Source organism: Acipenser ruthenus, chromosome 12 (genome assembly GCF_902713425.1).
Source record: "Acipenser ruthenus chromosome 12, fAciRut3.2 maternal haplotype, whole genome shotgun sequence".
Lineage (NCBI taxonomy): Eukaryota > Metazoa > Chordata > Actinopteri > Acipenseriformes > Acipenseridae > Acipenser > Acipenser ruthenus.
This window is the reverse complement of record NC_081200.1, coordinates 32,127,168-32,147,427: the sequence shown is the minus strand read 5'-3', so window position 1 is coordinate 32,147,427 and position 20,260 is coordinate 32,127,168. Positions and strand designations below refer to the sequence as shown.

The 20,260-nt window shown below is 38.5% G+C and overlaps 1 protein-coding gene across 1 annotated transcript; it reads left to right on the top strand.

Annotated features, from left to right (window-relative positions):
• Window positions 1-625: 625 nt before the first annotated feature.
• Window positions 626-17,310, top strand: LOC117416898 (noelin-3). Its single transcript, XM_034028370.3, has 6 exons — window positions 626-1,255; window positions 14,303-14,446; window positions 14,821-14,976; window positions 15,139-15,358; window positions 15,790-15,896; window positions 16,091-17,310. Exons 1-6 carry the CDS (start codon window positions 1,187-1,189, stop codon window positions 16,763-16,765), a joined length of 1,371 nt encoding a protein of 456 aa, XP_033884261.1. The 5' UTR covers window positions 626-1,186; the 3' UTR covers window positions 16,766-17,310.
• Window positions 17,311-20,260: the final 2,950 nt, after the last annotated feature.

Below are 20,260 nucleotides of genomic sequence, written 5' to 3'. Positions count from 1 at the left end.
AATTGGAAAGTTGTAGCAACTGTGTAACACTGTAAAATACTTGCTAGAGTCAAAATATCAATGTATCATGGGGCTTGTATACCTATTAGTAGTCACTGTGTAATGCATGGAATTACAAATCACAAATGTCAATAATTGCTGCAATATAGAAATACATAATGTATAACTTCATGAGACTGTGGGGTCATACTGACCAAATGCCACCATGCCTACACCTTCCGCTAAACAAAACTCACATGTGGTGACATGGTTTATTAACCTTGGATCTTTAATCATATGTATCCATGGCTGGACAAGAACGGCTTATCTGGAAAGAATAGGCACAATGCAGCTACTAAACTACTTACCCTGAATAGGAAGGTTATTATCCTGGCTGTGAGGCAGGTTGCCTACGTTTTTAAAATGCAATAGAACATAGACGCCAAATCTCTACTGCAGTAACAAACAAATACCATAACAAACAAGTAACTGTTTAGAGTGGTCTTATAGGCGGGTCGTTTACCAAAGTGACTTATTGTGGGAGGGGCGATACTGAAAATGATTAATCGCAGTTGTCAAGGTACACAGCAATATCATGATGATGTACAGGGTGCATCAGTGAGAACCCAAGTTACTGTAGCATGCATACATGAAGCGGATGAACATAACTGTAGCCTACATTTAAAGTTACATACCCTATTAGGTCCAATGCCTTACAGCAGGTGCATATGCTAAATTAACATGTAGAAATCTACATTAACATATATACCACTGGTGTTTATAGCAACAACAAACAAACAAAAAAAAAAAACATTAGCGTATACTTAGCTTGTTCCGATGCTTGCAATACCGGCACAGTAAAGGGTATACTGTATGTTGTGGCTAATATGAATTCCCTGCAAGGCAGCTTCTTTCTACAGCCCCAGGAGAATCACTTGGTGATGTAATTTCCGTTGTCCAGGTCTAAACACCTCTTCTACAGTCCCAATGCCTTTCTTTATGTCAAAACTTTTACAGTGAGAGCGTTGAGCTGGGTGTTGTATTACTTGCACTGCAAAAGCTCTTGGAGCGGTGTAACGAATGTGGATCTTGCCGTTTTGTTCCATTGGGGCGCATTGATCGCCGGGCTTCTTCTAGCGAAGCTGAGGAGGTCCCGCAGTGAAGACAAAGTGAATGATCGTGTAAAGTGAAACTGCTTTCAAACAGAATGAAGGCACTGTTCAGCGCCCTGAACCTTCTGCTTTTGCTAATGCTATTCGGATTTTATCCGTCTATGGTGAGTTTTTTTTTCATTTTTTTCTTGACGTAATAATTACAATTATATGTGATTTGCATATACATCTGAAGCATAATCGATTAAATATCTCAGAATAAAGTGTTGTGGTTAAAGTGGTCAGCGCTGCAGCTCTCCAAGGACTGATTATAGGCATCTGTCCATTTCGTTGTTTTGGTTGTCCTTGTCAGATCAAATGGTGTACATCATTTGATGTATATTTGGAGAATATGGCAAGGAAGCTTGTTTGATCCCCCAGGATATTAAAGCATTTGTAGCTTGTGTTATTTGCATCCTGTACTTGCAAACACAAAACATGCTGGGAGAATTGTATTGTGTATGTGTACGTCGTATGTTAATCTGTTTTCCTTTGCAGCTGTTGAAGGCAAGATAAGGTGGAAATCATATTCACTGTTGCATATTTCATAAGTACGAGCTATATATGCATATTATACCTCGATTGAGTTTAACTTTAGACGTTTCAGGAAAGAGAATAAAGAAATAATATGTGTGGATTATCGTGTGCATCCCGTTACAGACTATTAGCGCAAGCTGTTTAACAGGCTCCAAAGCGGATGGGTAAAAGGAAGTCTGCCACATAAGAACACACTTATGCTCAACTCGGCTGACCTGAAAGTAGTTATGGGTCTTGTGCTGAGTCGTAAAACCCATGCAGTGTATGTTATTTCAAATCAATTATGCGCTGGGGGGTTTTATCTAAAAAATAAAAATAAAAAAATCTAAAGAAATGGCTAAATATGTATTTTGTTGCTTAATTTTCTATTGTAAATCCTAAGCATACAATATGCACATTCACGGTGTGTGGAATTAAACTTACAATTCAGACTAAAACATTAATTAATTTGTTAGCATGGAGGTTTTAGATAAATGTGTCTTATTTAATCAGAAGGCCGACTTTGTAAAATATCTGATTAAAATAATAATAAATACAAAAAAAGATGGGAACTGATACGAATATTACTGAAAACAAATGTATTGGTATTTTACCTGGACAGACGCTATAGTTTGTTACAGAATGGCTAACTTGAGTGAACCGCTGTTTCTCTTTTTGAGAAATGGAGGCACCAGTGTTTGTTTCTTGAAATAATAATAATAATAATAATAATAATAATAATAATAATAATAATAATAATAATAATAATAATCTGAGGCTCTGCTTGCCTGCTCCTGCATCCAGCCTGTCAAATTGTTAGACCATGATGTGAGCAGCACTCATCCACTATTCATTCCCCAGGCACCTTTTTTTTTAATTGCAGTGCAACATTAGAATACAATTGTGTTATTAGTCAACCGCAGACATTCAAGCTACCTAATATCAAGGACGCCTTTTAAATTAGACATTTGATTTACAGTTATATATATATATATATATATATATATATATATATATATATATATATATATATATATATATATATATATAATGGCCCTTGAGGATTAACAGTTACATACACATATCCAACATGTTAAGTAACACAACTACAGCGTATAGCCACATATCGGAGTTGACAATCTTATCTACCTGTTCAGCAATGCAAGGCTTTGTTGCCTGTCGCCTCCTCATGGATAACGTGGTAAGATGCTCAGAGATTTGAGTTATAAACAACGCAAACCCAACTTGAAAAAAATAAAATAAAATAGGATAAATACATACATAAATAAATAAATATATAAATAAATAAATAAATGTATTCATTGTGACATTAGTCCGATGCTATTGTGTTCTTGGGAAGGGCTTAGGGAAGTTTCGTTCAAACGAGTTATTGAAATATAAATATGCTATATACAGGGTGCCTTTTCAGCAATAAAATGTACTTTTTGTAGAATTTCAATATGCCTTTGGACAACACCAACAAATAAATGGTATATTTGGGTTGCGTATACCGCCTGTCCATGGTGCTGAAATGTGAAACGCTACTGACAGAGGGCGAATATGTTGTTGGTTTTGAAAAATGTTGTTCAAGTGCTTTTTGTCACCAGTTGTTTTGGAGATGTGTCGGTTAATGCTTGGTTGTTTTTAATTAAATTGTTAAATCTAAAAATATTTCTGATAACGTTACAATTATCAGAGTAGTCATTGTAAGTAATGTTTTAAAAGGTTTTTTTAACCGCCAAGCGAGTCTAGTATTTAAACGTGTATTTAACACAAATAGATTTGCTGCCAGTTTTAGTCAGATGACTATAATTTATGTGCTCTAATAAACAATTCATCAAACTATTAAATCCATTACCCAGTCTGTATTAGGCTACAGACGTTTTTTTTTTGTTTTTTTTTTTTAATGTGATATGCCTAGTGAATTCATTTCATTTGAACAACCCTGCACAATATTGTTTTGCGATACTCGACGGATATGGTTCGATGTATTACCGCCACTTCTGTGTGGCTATACGGTTAAATCTTATTTTAAAACCAATGAATCTCGTAATCAAGTGGAGAGAGTCATTGTGTTCTCATCACCACTTAAATGAATTTAGCCAAGAGGACGATCACTGTTAGTAATGTTTTACATCCGCTGCTGTAAATTCGAGACCAGATACGTTTTTCCTAAGGCTTTCTGTAATTACATAATCGATTAATGCAGATATATCCTTTAAGTATCTCCTTTCCATGTCCTATTTCAAATGGCTTTTGAGGCACTAGTGGGAGATAAATAAACATATACAGTACTTAATAAAGACACGTTTAAAATAGCCATTCATGTACTCCAATAGGGTAATACAGTATGCCTGTGTCTTTATGTTACCTATTTCTTAACATTTTAATTATGGCACTGCTGTCCTTTTAAAAGTGTATTTTAAAAAGTGTGCAATCATTTGAACTGCATTAAAAAGTGTGGGTGGCAGAGCCAGACATTTAATCCTAGGGTTTGTCCCATTCAGACATTTAATCAAGTATTGATTTGGACAATTTTAAGTACAGTAATTATAATAACTTTGCCGTCAAGCAATAGTTTCTCATTCATAGTTCGTGATAAGTTTAATGTACCTTATCCGTGGGGCAAACAACTAAAATTGTTTTGGTGTTATATGTTGTTTTGTTGGAGCCAGTACAGTTTATGACTGGTGCCAGAGAACCTAACTGTTTACTGTGAATCAATGATCCTGTGGCCTGTTTGTCAATCAGTCTGTGAAGTACCCTACCTGGAATGCTATCCAACCCATTGCAGTGGATCTACAGTAGCCAATGTACTATGGGTCCCTAACTGTTGTCTTACTTATTCCCTTTGGGTTGAGTATATGTCAATTGTTTGCTGTTGTGTCTAAATGATTCATCTTGTGGTGCTATATCCTGCTTTGTGGACAACAGTGACTAGGATCTGGGGTCTATAAAGATGCTGCTATGGATTGAAATGTGTTTTGCAGTATCCTAAACCCTATCAGGAACAGGACTATACCTTTATGCCTTGCAACCAATAAATAACAACCACCAACAATGGCCCTTATTCATGACGTCTTCAGGGAACCAGGGAGAGAGGCAGATAGATAAGTTCCTGCTTTTTGTAATTGTAACTACTACATTTGGTGACATTGTAAGGTGGTGTTTGAATTGGCTGAGTTTGTGTGTGATTAGTACCAGGTGAGTGGCTAAATTGATTAGCAGTTGATTTTGCTATTTGATTGGTTTCCACACAGTTTAGTTGGTTCTTTTGCCAAGCAGGGGTAACAACATTTATTCAAGCAGCTTATTTTAGCGCCAGCACGAAGCTGCCAACCAACAGAAGAGCCTCAACAAAAGAGCCGGGAGTCTAGCTGTGGGAGTCCAGCGAGGGGAGGCCTGCGCTGAGACGCTGTTCGACTAGATCCGAACCTACCAGCGCTCTGGAAGAAGCCATCTACTAGTCAGGTCTGTATCCTCCACCCCACTGCTCCTACTGTGCCTTTTGTCTTGCTTGTCCTGCTATGACTGTCTCTCACATCCCTGTTCTGTCCTCCCGTCCTCGTCCTCTGCCCTCCCTCCGCTGCTGCTCCTCCAACCCCTCTAACCTCATTTCTCTGCCTCTCCCCCCCTCCCGCACACTCTCTGGTGCACTCTGGAACTGTCACTCTTCTGCTAACAAAGCTGATTTCATCTCTGCCTTTGCCTCCCACCTCTCGCTCGATTTCCTTGCTCTCACTGAAACCTGGCTGTCCCCTGATAACACTGTTACTCCTGCTGCCCTGTCCTCTCTCTACGTCCTGTCCCATACCCCGCGTCTCACCGGACGGGGAGGTGGGACGGGTCTTCTCCTCTCTCCCTCCTTACTCTTTTCTGTCCCCTCTGATCTCACCTCCCTCTCTGTCACTACCTTTGAATTTCATGCAGTCCAACTAACCTCTCCCTGTCAACTCCTGCTCATTGTTTTGTACCGCCCCCCTGGGCCTCTCACTCACTTTCTGGATGAACTCGACTATCTACTCTCCTCCCTCCCCTCTCTGTCTACCCCGACTGTCCTGTTGGGTGACTTCAACATCCATCTCTCCAACCCCAGCCACTCTGCTGGATTCCTCCCTCTCCTTCACTCCTTCGACTTCTGTCTCTCTCCGTCCCCTCCTACCCACAAAGCTGGCCGTCAACTGGACCTCACCTTCTCCAGGGCCTGCTGCCCCTCCAACCTCTCTGTCACCCCCCTGGACCTCTCTGATCACTATTTCATCTCTTTTTCTCTGTCTCTCCCCCCTCTCCCTGCTCCTCCTACCCCCACTGTCACCTCTCGCCGTAACCTCCGCTCTCTCTCCCCCTCTGTCCTTGCCTCCACTGCTCTCTCTCACCTCCCTCCTATCGACTCCTTTTCACAACTCTCCGTAGACTCTGCTACCTCCACCCTCTTCTCCTCACTCACCTCCTCCCTCGACTCCCTCTGTCCCCTCACCTCCCGACCCGCTCGCCCCTCCCCTCCCCATCCCTGGCTCTCCTCTGTGCTCCGCTCGGCAAGAATCACACTGCGATCTGCTGAAAAGAAATGGAAGAGAACCAAACTCCCTGCTGCCCTAGACCTTTACCGCACTCTTCTCTCCTCCTTCTCCTCTACTCTCTCCTCTGCTAAATGTGCTTATTTCCAATCTGTAATCCAAGCCTCCACTAACAACCCACGTAAACTATTCTCTACCTTCTCCTCCCTCCTAAACCCTCCCCCCCCTCCTCCTCCCTCCTCTATCTCCCCTGACGACTTTGCCTCCTTCTTCTCTTCTAAAATCTCAGATATCCGCAAACTCTTTAACACCTCTCCCTCCCCCGCACCCCCTCCTGCTCCAACCCCTACACCCACTACATCCCCTACTAACTCGCCCTCCCTCTCCACCTTCTTGCCCCTCTCAGACTCTGACCTCTCCTCCCTGCTCCAGGGTCACAAACCCACCACGTGTGCCTTGGACCCCCTCCCCACTCACCTCTTTCAAGCTGCTGCTCCTGCTCTACTCCCCTTCATCTCCTCCCTCCTCAACACCTCTCTACTTTCTGGCATCTTCCCCTCTGCCTTCAAAAAAGCCTCTATCACTCCCCTCCTCAAAAAACCTACCCTCGACCCCACCTCCCTCCAGAGCTACCGTCCTGTCTCCCTCCTACCCTTCCTCTCCAAAACCCTCGAGCGGACTGTACACCGCCAGCTCTCTGCTTTCCTGTCCAACCACTCTCTGCTTGACCCTCTCCAATCTGGCTTCCGCTCTGCTCACTCCACTGAAACCGCCCTTCTCTCTGTCACCAACTCACTTAAGTGTGCCCGAGCTGCCTCTCTCTCCTCTGTCCTAATTCTCCTCGACCTCTCTGCTGCCTTTGACACTGTTGATCACTCTATTCTACTATCATCTCTTGCTGACCTGGGGATCTCTGGCACTGCTCTGGCCTGGTTCTCCTCCTACCTCTCCAACCGCACTTACCAGGTAACCTGGCGTGGAGCAACCTCCACACCTCACCCTCTCTTGACTGGAGTCCCCCAAGGGTCAGTCTTGGGTCCTCTCCTGTTCTCTCTCTACACCCGCTCCCTGGGCCCCCTCATCGCATCCTATGGTTTCTCATACCATTTCTATGCTGATGATGCTCAGATTTTCCTCTCCTTCCCCACCTCTGACTCCACCATCTCCTCCCGTATCTCTACCTGTCTGTCTGCTATTTCCTCCTGGATGCACTCGCATCACCTCAAACTCAACCTCTCTAAATCTGACCTCCTTTTCTTTCCCTCCTCCTCCCCCTCCTCTGATCTCTCTATCTCTGTTCCTCTGGAATCTACCACACTCTCTCCCTCTTCCTCAGCTAAAAACCTTGGAGTCACCCTGGACCCCTGCCTCTCTTATTCCCAGCACATCTCCACTCTGGCACGCACTTGCAGATTCTTCCTGAGCAACATCCGAAGAATCCGACCCTTCCTCACCAACTATGCTACCCAGCTCCTGGTCCAGGCCCTGGTACTCTCCCGCCTAGACTACTGCAACTCCCTCCTGGCTGGCCTCCCTGCGTCCGCCACCCGTCCGCTCCAGCTCATCCAGAACTCTGCTGCTCGCCTGGTGTTCTCTCTACCTCGCTTCGCCCACGCTACTCCACTACTCCGCTCGCTCCACTGGCTCCCGATCACCGCTCGCATCCAGTTCAAGACTCTTGTACTAGCCTACAGATGCCTTGATCAGACTGCACCCAGCTACCTCCAGACCCTCATCTCTCCCTACACCCCCACTCGACCTCTCCGCTCCGCCTGCACTAGAAGACTGGCTCTACCTCCGCTACGCTCCCCTGCCTCCCGAGCCCGCTCCTTCTCCACCCTTGCTCCGCAGTGGTGGAACGACCTTCCTACAGATGTCAGGACTGCCCAGTCCCTGACCACATTCCGGCGCCTCCTTAAGACTCACCTCTTCAAACAGCACCTGTAGAACTCCTCTGTTGTATCCTGGGACACTATCACCCTTCATTTAAATATGCTTTATTTTGCTCTTATCTGCCCCCTATTTTACTGCATTTAATCCTGTACCTCAGAATATTGTAATCTCCCAAGTGTTTAATCTGTAGTATTTTGTACTTAATCATATCCTGATGTAACTATCACTACTTAATCATATCCTGATGTAACTTTCACTATTATCTGCTGTATTATTGAATTGTGGTTTGTCACACTTGAGAATTATTGTATTTCTTGTTCTTATTGTATGACTTATATTGTAACACTTGAATGTATTTGTATTTGCTTGCGATTGTAAGTCGCCCTGGATAAGGGCGTCTGCTAAGAAATAAATAATAATAATAATAATGACATTCTACCTCTTGCCTAATGGTGTTTTTGTAATTGGTGTCATGGTTTTCTACTGCACCTGTTAAAATCTGTTTACATAGTTCCAAATGTTTTACACCATAACTGTAAAAAGTCATACTGAATGAAAGTCTGGAAGACTGGAAACTTTTGGTCAGGAAAGTATAAATCTAGTAACTAAATCATGGACATTACAAGTGTAATCTTAACATATGAGTGCACTGAATATCAGTGGAGTCTGTTCATAGCTGTGGGTTAAATAGTAGGCCATAGAAGAAAGGATATTCTGCAGTGTCAAGATAAGAAAGTAGGGTTGTCCAATGAGTAAAGAGTCCTAGTAATTGGTTTATTATTTGACAAATACATTCACCCAATGTTCAGCTGCTTTCATGGATAGATGCTATATACCCTGGGCCAAGTCACATCCTGAGGGTAAAACGTTTCTGTTTTGGGTGGATTTGATCCTAAAAAGATTGCACTGGTCTGAAAACCCACATTTCTTTGCTTGAAGAGACTCTGTCTGTAACATAATTGAACACATAGTGTGGGGGAGTATGCGTCCAATAAAATTACATTAGTTTAATTTGTGTTGCTGAAAGTTCAGGTGTGCTGTTGGAAAATAAAGACATACAAGAGAAAATTATTATTTTAGTTTGATCATGCAAAACATACCCTTGTAACTTATATTAATGAACAGGTATTCCAGATTAAATATTATTAAAATAACCGGTCCATTAGATGTTGACTAGTGGTGGAGCTGCATTAAATAGTTAGCAGGAGGTCACACAATACAATATTATGTCAGGGGTTGCAAAAGCAGCTGCAGCAAAAATCCGACAAGCAATGTCATGAACCCATTATCACCATGAGCAGGTTTGTACAAATCCAGACGGCAAGACCAATGTAAAGCAAGTACGTGATATATCGCCTTGAAATACCTGAGGGGTGTTATTTATGTGGAAAACTGGAGCAAAGCAAGAAAGAACCTACAAAGCACCTTGAACTCCCAAAAGGCACAACCTGTCATGTGCTCAGTAAATGTGACAGGTGTATATTTAACAAAAGATCATTAAAAAAAGTTAAGCACTTTTTAAAACAGACAGGAACTAAACAACTTTTGTGAAAAAATGAAATGGCTGGATAAAAAAAAATACATCCAAATAAAATAAATACAATGGAAATGTACATTAAAATCAATGGTAAACTTCCTTTAAGAAGTTTTGAAATAACATAACAGTAGCTAAAATATCAAGTTGAACATAACCATCCGTATAACTGGAAGATATAAAAAGACTTTGACATGGTAGATGGAGATTTCATGTTCAAGTGCTTAAATGATTTGGATTAATCAAAGGCTCAGTTTGTATGCGATTTGTTTCTACAAAGACCCTTTACCTAACAAGACTTGTGATCCTTTTTCCTGGAATAAAGAAATCTGACCCATCTTTTTTGAATATGCAGATATTGAAAGCTTTAGGTTGATACCATTTTCCATAATTGGTCATTGGTTTAATTTTGGTTTAAATGTGCAATATGGCTTCTTTTTTGCATGGAACACAGTGTATATATGCATATGTATAATTTAAACTGTTAAACTGTTCAGTGAAGTGCTGCTCCTTTTAAAACAAAACACACACACACACACCTGTACTGTCTTTTGAGTAATAAAAGGCTTCATCAGGAAGGATCCTTTCTGCAGGCAAAACTACTATAGATATTGTAGTATATGGAACCATTTGCACAGCTATGGGGTAGAATAGTAATAGGAAAATAATCAAATTTACACAAAATTAAGCAAAAGATCAAATGTAGTCTTAAACTAGAATGTTCTCAAAATACATCAATTTGCATTTACTGCTGTTTTAGGGCCAGGTTCTAAGCTGGGAAAACATTGTGTGATATAATCAGTTCTTCATGCATTAAACTGAACTACTGTAAGTGATCGATATTGCTAATAAATATGAAAGGTTTGGTGAAGGTGTATGATTCAAATGTGTATTGCTTGTGTTTCAGGCATACTACATACTATAATGTAACTGTACGTGATTTGACAAACTGTATGCAAGTACCACAATGACTGTTTAAACTCTATGACGCTGGAGAGAGATGATAAATGAAATGTTGTTGAACATGTTTTCTGGTTGTAATAGGGAAATTATATATGAGAAAATCCATGAGATCATTCAGTTAGCATATCATTTTGACAGATGTTTTATGTGATGCTGCATAATAAGCAGTTAGGGACTTCCAAGTTTGTGTTTTTTTATTGGATATAATAAAGAAATTAAAATGTATTATACAAGTACCACATCTTCGAAACTAAAAGAGCACGTCTGTGCTTTGTTTAAAAATGTTTCGCTGATCTAGAGGGATGTTTGTATGTCAGTACCGCATCAAAAAACAAATCAAACAGGGGCTCCCGAGTGGCACATCCAGTAAAGGTGCTTCGCCCAGAGTGCCAGATGTGCCCTATAGCATGGAGATCGCCCGTTCGGGTCCAGGCTATTCCACTGCCAGCTGTGGACAGGAGTTCCCAGGGGGCGGCACACAATTTGGCTGAGCACCGCCCGGGGTTGGGAGGACTTAGGTCAGCCATGGTGTCCTTGGCTCACCGCACACCATTGACCCCTGTAGACCTGCCGGCCTACCTGTAAGCGGCCCAGAGCTGCATGGTCCTCTGACACTGTAGCTCTGAAGACATGGCAGGCCTGCAGAGTGAAAAGAAGTGGACGGCTGACGGCACACATTTCGGAGGACGCGTGTGCTCGTCTTCGTCTCTCTCAGTGCGCGGGTTGCAGCGGTGAGCCAGGCTTAAAATTCGGCATTTTAAATTGGGGAGAAAATGGGGTAAACAACAATTGGCGATTCCAAATTTATAAAAAAAAATAAAAAAAAATAAAAGTGCCAAAAGAATTTAGTTTGTTGTCGACTTTCACCCTGTGTGGAGTTTTGTCTGACTGGAGTTAGAAATAGTAAATAAAAATATAGTGAGAGTTAATGAGAAGTCCCCACAAATATAGGATTGCAAACGTGTGTGTGTGTGTGTGTGTGTGTGTGTGTAATTTAAGACAATGGGAGATATTGTTTGGAATCAGTCTTCTGAACTTTAACTTGCAACTTTTTAAAAAAGTGTTTCAGATGTGGATAACTGAATTGTACACATATAAAAGCAGTCTGCAGGAGGCTAAAATGAAATGACCCCTTTTTTACACCAGTCAGTGAATATGAATAAATACTGAGCATGATTGACATTGCACAATATTTATATTAACTGATCCACACAGGGAAGCTTTATAGAGTTAGTAAACAACAAGCATTTGTATTAACTGCTTTTTAAACCAGCAAATGTACTTACGTTTTTCCTTAATAGATTCCCAGAGCACCCTGTCAGTACCATATTTAGCAAGTTTAACTTTATCAGGCACTTAGCCTTCAGTATTTGTAATAATTGTCCTTTCTTTAAAGTGTATTCATTTAAACAAGCAAGGCAGTTTGCATTCATACTAGTGTGCATTATGATATTTGAATTACAGCTTTGAATATGTCACTATTTCTTACAAGCCAAGTGCCAGTTAAGGGACATTCCATAGAAGAATGGTACAAGCAAACGTTATTTAGTAGGTTTTTGTTTTATAACATGTTTTATGAAAACATAATTCTATATGTATTTACTGTCTATTTTTTATCTTTATTAATTTATTTGCAACTATTCATTCATTTGTCTCTAGAGTATAGAAATGTGTCCAAAGAGAAAAGTAATAATTGACTAGTCCTTTTACAGCTGACTATAATACACGTGTAGTGACTTAGAATATAAACCAGTAAACCAGTATCATACAAAAGTTACCATTTTGCTTTTGGATTAGTCCATTTCTGGGTCTTTGTATTCTTGCCTACGTATTTAATGGTCACGCCTTTCACCTGCAGCCTGCACTAGGCTGATAATCAGTTACCCTGAAAACTCATTAGCTCTGTTGCAATGAGCCCTCCGCTACTGAAGATAGGAGCTATTCTCAATACCATGGCAATGATCTCTAACTGGATGTCCCAAATGCTGCTCTAGTAGGACTCAATAGAATGTGCCTATCAAAGTTAGATAGCCTGTAAGTATAAAGCTTTGGAAAAGCATGGTGCCTTTGTACAATATTCCATTCGAATAATTAAGCCTAAGACATTTTATTTGACTTTTTTTTAATATAAGGTCAAATAACTTAATGCTGATTACATTGTTGCTGCTGTGATTGTCTCAGAGCCTGGAATAAACTGTGGAAAATGTTCTAGAATGTATTAAAGTTTATCATCCCCAAAGTATGTTGCTATGTTCCTTTTATGTTTGGTATTGTCAGAAATTAATGTAAGAGTAGAATGTTCTCATATCAGTTGGCAAGGGAACATAACCTACAGTAGGTGGTATTCTTAGAACTATCCATGGTTCTAAATTGTACAGCTGAGCCTCTACTCTCGTATAGCCTATAGCACTATGTTTTGCTTGTTAGATATACATTATAAATATAGCCTGATTTACTCTGTGTTTTGTTGTCTGTTAGATAACTTTATTCCACCTGATACACATCCATTATCAATTGCATCAGTGTGGTCTGAAATGTAATTAGTATGTTTAATCACGAGCAGTTAAATTTAAAACTCTCTTTGTAGCACATTTACTTGTTTTCTATGTATTTGCATTACATATAGTCAACATTAATACAAACCCATTTAGGGTGGTAACTATTTTAAGTAAATTCCATCATTTTGATTTTGAAGCTGATTAAACTTGACATTCCAATTTACCAGAATTCAAGACTGCAGTTGCAAAAGATTGCAAGTGGCATTAGGTATTTGCACTGGAAACAAATAATACAGTGTACAAGGAAGTGCTGCAATTATTTTAAACAACTTCAAAAGGTCCATCAGTGTTACATTTTTCTTTATTACAGTATAGTATCATTTTTAGATAGCTTTAGCTCGCAAACTTAACATTTCTAATTCTGTACATTTGAACATCTAACATTGATTAAGCTATTGATCAACTCTCAATTAACTAAATATGTGCTGGCATAATTCATTAATCTCATATGACTAATTAGTGAAAATACTTTAATCTCATATGACTAATTAGTGAAAATACGCAATTAATACTGAACCAAGTAATACATGGCAATTCAGTAACTAAATGAAATGGCCCCTAAAAGATGAAATTATATTTTATTATTATTATTATTATTATTATTATTATTATTATTATTATTATTATTTATTTCTTAGCAGACGCCCTTATCCAGGGCGACTTACAATCGTAAGCAAATACATTTCAAGTATGTTTTTACATAAAAACACAAACCTTTCAAATAAATGAATGCAATTCCACAGAGACGATTATTATTGGAAGTTAAGTAATGAGGGAAAACCAGATCAAGACAAAAAAACTTTTTGAAACAGTTGACAAGGGTAACAAAATGAGACCGTTGCTTTTATATCCCTTTTACATCAACCTTTTTTTCAGTTTACAATTTGTAACATCACCTCCCTGCAAAAGAATGTTCAACTGTTTTCTTTTCTTGTTTTTAGGCTTTTTTTCTTTTTTTAGGTGACAAAATTATTATGGTGAAGTCATGCTTGGTTTTACATTTTTTTTTTGTGATTTTATTTTGCATTCAAACTAGCACTACTAGCTATCTACACCCATTAACTTGAATGCATCCTAAATAATACAAAAATAAATAATAGCTGTAAAGAGTAAGTCTGTCTAAATTATATTTTGTTGTGATTTACAGGATATATCTGTTAACTGAGTACAACATGTCCCTTTTGCACCTAGACTATCGGTCCAAAGGAAGGCTGGCAGGTGTACAGTTCAGCTCAAGACCCAGATGGTCGTTGTATATGTACAGTGGTGGCCCCTGAACAAAACCTCTGTTCCAGAGATGCAAAGAGCAAACAACTACGTCAGCTTCTGGAGAAGGTAACTGGCACTTACGGTAACTCTTGCTGTAGATATATCATCCACAACTATTAAACACTCAATAATGCTACGTTTAGAAATGCTAGAAGAAAGAAAAATTCAATGACAAACGTTAGCAGTCTTTTTCAATAACATTGTGAGGAAATTCTAGTCTAATTGTTTGTCACTAAATTTAAGTTACTTTTAGTATTTCTAAAGTAACTCTTCCAACACCACAGACCTGATTCTGGGCAGATAAAATTAACTAAGCATGTGTGAGGATAACTGAACATAACAGACCATACACGCAAGCAAGGTAAAAGTAATTATATCACCCTGTTAATGTGCTTTCGTGTCAGAAAGTAGGCAGTTATTCATTGTATTGTTTTTTACAGGTCCAGAATATGTCACAGTCCATAGAAGTGTTAAACCTACGGACGCAGAGAGATTTTCAGTATGTTTTGAAAATGGAGACCCAGATGACAGGACTAAAAGACAAATTTCGACAAATAGAGGATGACCGAAAAACACTCATGACAAAACATTTTCAGGTATGGCACAGGAGTTTTATACATTAACTCAGATTACTGCAGAAAACAGACATATGTTATTTATTCATTATTAGATACACAGGTTGAATTCTCTGTAAAGTTTAGACTGAAGTTGTATATTATATTAACTGGTTCTTCTCATACTACTGGAACTCTTAACAGGACCTTAAGGAAAAGATGGATGAACTGCAGCCTCTAATCCCAGTTTTGGAGCAGTATAAAACAGATGCCAAATTAATCGTGCAGTTCAAAGAGGAGATCCAGAATCTGACTGCAGTTCTCACTGCAATCCAGGAGGAGATTGGAGCGTATGACTATGAGGAACTACACCTGCGCGTGATCAGTTTGGAAACAAGGTTGCGAGGCTGTATGACAAAACTGAGTGAGCCCCAATTGAATGTTGATCTTTATATTAGAGGGACCTTTGCTGAGTTGTAAATGGTATTACCTGCTCTGAAACATGAAGTGGTCTGGTCACACTTGCTTGCTGTCCCTTGTGTGCTTGCATACTAAAGAGGGATGAGAGCTCACTAGTGAGCGAGAAATGTGCCAGAAAATAGCAATGAGCTTTATAATACAACAATAATAACAATAGTCAAACAATACTGCATGATCTATACATTAAAATTAGTATTAATAAGTATTAATACATATTTTGTGAAGTAAAATAAAGTTCATTTTGGATTTTAAAATGTAACCCGATCTGTTAATAGTGATTTGTAATTTAAGTGTTAATAAACTAGCTGGTGCCAAAACCATGAACTTGGCTTAAAGAATCTAGAATCTTATCTTCTAGTGTTCCTTCATTTACAGCATGTGGAAAATTAATGAAAATCAGTGGACCTATTACAATCAAGACATCTGGGACAAGATTTGGAGCATGGATGACTGACCCATTAGCATCTGAAAGAAATAATCGGGCAAGTGTTTTTTTTATTTTATTTATTTTTAATGCACATAATTAAATGGGGTTTTTATTTTCACACAGTTTTAAACAACAAAAGAAAAACAATATTCCATATTTTTTATAATTCATAATTCGATATATAAAAGACTGCAGCCCTGTATGTGCAAATGACAACTAACTCCTGCTTCTTCTTACATTTTGATGCAGGTTTGGTACATGGACAGTTACACCAACAACAAAATTGTTCGAGAATACAAGTCTATCTCAGACTTTGTGAGCGGGGCAGAGTCAAGGACCTACAACCTCCCGTTCAAATGGGCTGGCACAAACCACGTTGTTTACAACGGCTCTCTGTACTATAACAAATACCAGAGCAACATTGTCATCAAGTACAGCTTCGACACTGGCAGGGTCCTTGCCCAACGCGCCCTGGAGTACGCTGGCTTTCATAATGTCTACCCGTACACCTGGGGAGGCTTCTCAGACATTGACTTTATGGCTGATGAGATAGGCCTTTGGGCCGTGTATGCTACCAACCAAAATGCTGGTAACATTGTCATTAGCCAGATTGATGCACAAACATTGGAAGTGCTCCAGAGCTGGAGCACTGGCTATCCTAAAAGAAGTGCAGGAGAGTCATTTATGATCTGTGGGACACTGTATGTTACTAATTCCCATTTAACAGGAGCCAAGGTTTACTACTCCTACTCTACAAAGGCGTCAACGTATGAATATATAGATATTCCTTTCCATAATCAGTACTTTCACATTTCCATGCTAGATTACAACGCCAGGGACAGGGCTCTTTATGCCTGGAATAATGGACACCAAGTATTGTTCAACGTAACACTTTTTCACATAATTAAAACGGATGACATGTAAACCCCTTTTATTTTTGCACAGCAAAAATAATTTGTGATAATGACCAACTTTAAATTTTTTCCTAATTGGACAGTATGTGCATTCTTGTTCCTCGATGATGATAATGCCTTTTCTACTTATTTTCCAGCTCATAAAATATTAGAATCAAACAGTTCTCTACTTCAAATATGTTTAAATCAAAAGATTGTAATCACTGGAACCATGGTTTGAAAAACAAGCCTGCCTTATTTGTTTAAGCCAGAGGCTAATTGTGCATGAATGTCAAGGGTTTTGTTGTTTCGCCTTTTCTGCTCTTCTTTCTTCTAACAATCTATCTCTGTCTGCAGCTAACAATGTTTTAATAGTGGCTATATTTTAGCTCAGAACCTTTGTTCTTTAGAATTATTTTGTTTAGTGTAAAAATATTTGTGTCCAAAAAGTTGATCAATAGATTATTCTCCAAGATAATGACATGTTTTCAGTCATTGCAGTATCCATTGTATTTCATCAATGCCTCTGTGAGAATCAACTCAGTATTATTTTTTATAAAACATAGTGAAATTTAAGTTGCTTCCTAGTTTATTACATTTTTCTGGTCTTATGACTGCTTTCTAGCTTTAAGTATACATGTGGACAATATACTTCCCCACACAAATGCATTTACACATCAGCAGAAATATATAGATGTGTATTTGCAAGACAGAGATCACATGTCAGTGATGTCGTTGCTGGTCTTAATTGTTTATTCTTTCATAAACTTTTCATGAATCTAGGTTTTGATATTCTGTACAATTACAGTACATGTGTTTAACACCTGCCATAACATTGTTAATTTGGTGTAGGGTCACCACGGGACACCAATGAGGCTGAAATTGAGCAGATTTGGTCGGGCGATAGCAACCCACTTGTAGTTAACAAGGGATAGCTGCTTTCTGAAGGGTGAAAAGGGCTTGTTTTGGTTCCGCAAGATTTCGCTTGGAATTTTTCCTTGGGTTATTACCGCGAATGCTTTCACGTCCTCGTTTGCTAAGTGGTAACTTTGATTTGGTCCGGCCCTAGGTCTCGTCCCCCACATTACTGTTTCCAATGACCTAATCTTACCTTTCTTTCTTTCTTTTCATCAGTATCCAGCACTGGTTCCTTGCCGTGCCAAATGAATTCTAATGCACCATGCTCAAAAGGGAAATTATAGTACCCTTTATTTATTCCCCTGGCTCTGTAAAATTCACCCTAGCCATGAATTGCTTGTGAGTCACTATTGATTTTTTTTTTCCAGGGGTTGAGCTGCTAGTGTCACGTATTATAAGGGGGATTTTCCTTCCATATCAGCGTAGAAATCACTTTCTCTGAAGATTACCATTGATTTTTTTTGCTTCTGAAAGTTTCTGTGTCACAGGCAATGTGTATTTCATGTAGCAGTTCAAGGAGAATGGCTCTCTCGAGTCTGCCCTATCAAGGTGGACTGTTTATCTATATTCATCCCATGTCAAGTAATGTAAACCTTGTGTTACAAGACATTTTATAACGCTTGCTCATTTTTGACAAACTGTGCTTATCTTTACTTCCTGGGAGAATACTGATTAAGGTTGACTTGGTATCATCCTTTCTATTTCAGCATTTAGCTTGAGAAATGGAAAGCAAAAACATATAATGACCCAAGTAAGACCATTGTATGCTATTGAAAAAGGATTGCATTTCACTCATGATAAAATAGACATTATTGTATGTTGAACTTGTAGCAGATATATATGTACACTGTACACTATACACTGGGATGTATCCCTGGAGTGTTATTGGACAACAAGAACATTTCACAGTAAGAATATTTATTAAACATTTCTAGGTAACAGAAGTAAAAAAAAAAAAAAGTTGCATAAATATAAAAGTGTTTGTATTAATTAAAAAACTAGACTGGAAAACATAATTGAAATAAGTTATGCAGTAATGTTTTGTAAATAGTTTTTTGTAAGACGCTTAATCATTCAATCAAGTTATGTGTGGAGTATATAAATATGGTTTTGAAGACAAATAAGTGAGAAACAGCTAGAACAGGTAACATTTTAATATGCAGTCAGACTACAGATAAATATAGTATAATCTGTACATGGGAAGTCTACAGCCTTTACTTGGTATGCATGGCTGGTTATTCTAGAACATTATTCTGATCCTAGAACCTATGTGCTGTATTCTGAAATGTTAAAGCAATACTAGTATCATACCGCTATGTTAAAATCCCAAACACATTAATTTGGCTGGCTTTTTTTTTTTTTTAAATGGAACTGAAGCAGCTGTAACAAATAAGCGTATAGCTTTGTGAATCACTACAGTGTCTTTTGCATTACATCTTCTGTTACAGCCACACTCTGAGTATTCTCTGAATTTAGAGTTGCAGATCACCAAGGCTTCTTAGTTCACATTCTACTTGTTTCTGATTCTGGGCAAATACAGGGAAGAAGTCTATTTCATCTATGGAACGTAGACAGGAAAATCTGCACTGTATTAACAAGTTGCAAGCTGTTTGGCACATTCTATGGCAATAATAAAAAGACTAAAACATATGAAAAGCATTAGTAATGCCAAATATAGTTACACCTGTTAAAATCACATGTTGCCGTTTTAATATCATTAGATTGATTATTTATCATTTGTAAATTGAATTTTTTTTTTCTTTTACCATTTGAAAAATGCCTTAAAGGTATACAGTTGTAATGAGTCAGTTTGTATCATTACTTATAGGCCATATTAGTGATTTTTGCTCATTTCTTGCCACTTCTGGACAAAAACTTTAAATTGCATGTTAATAGTCATTACATTGGAGCTGATTGCCCTTTGGGCAGGAGTAAATATGCTGTGTGAACTGACTCACAGGGTTATCAGAACAAATCAAATTCACTCAGCCTGCAATCACATCTTCACCGTAGTTGCACATGACAAATTTACTGCCAACCAGAATTTTCACATAGCAATTATTTCAAAGACGATCATATCTCGTCCAATTGATCATATTTAATTTGCTACAGGGGAAAAGTCATTTATATTCAAATTGTCTTCATTCATAGATAGATCTGTGTTGTAATTACAAAATATGCTTTATAACATGAAGAAATGCATAGTAGTATTAATTCTGATAGAGGTCTATAAACAATAGCCTTGATAAGTGATAAAGTAATATAAAAAGTTTAATTTATTTTGTAATTTTTTTCACTCTTCCTTATGACAGGATAGGTTAATTAAATATCACAGTTGTACAGTGTGTCATGTTAAAATAGATTAAAATGTTTCTACATTGTAGATAACATACCAGTCAACATTTAACCCTATTATTATAATCCTAAGAGTGCTGTTGAACATTTTGAGTTGCTTCTGTTCAATGCACAGTAGCAACCACCTTTTCAGCCATTCTTAACACGTTTTACCTTATAAGGAAGTCACATTAAACAGTACCAAAAAAAAAAATCTGATTCCAAAAAGATTGCTTTTTTTTCAATCAACACGAAATTTGATTGCTTCAGTGAG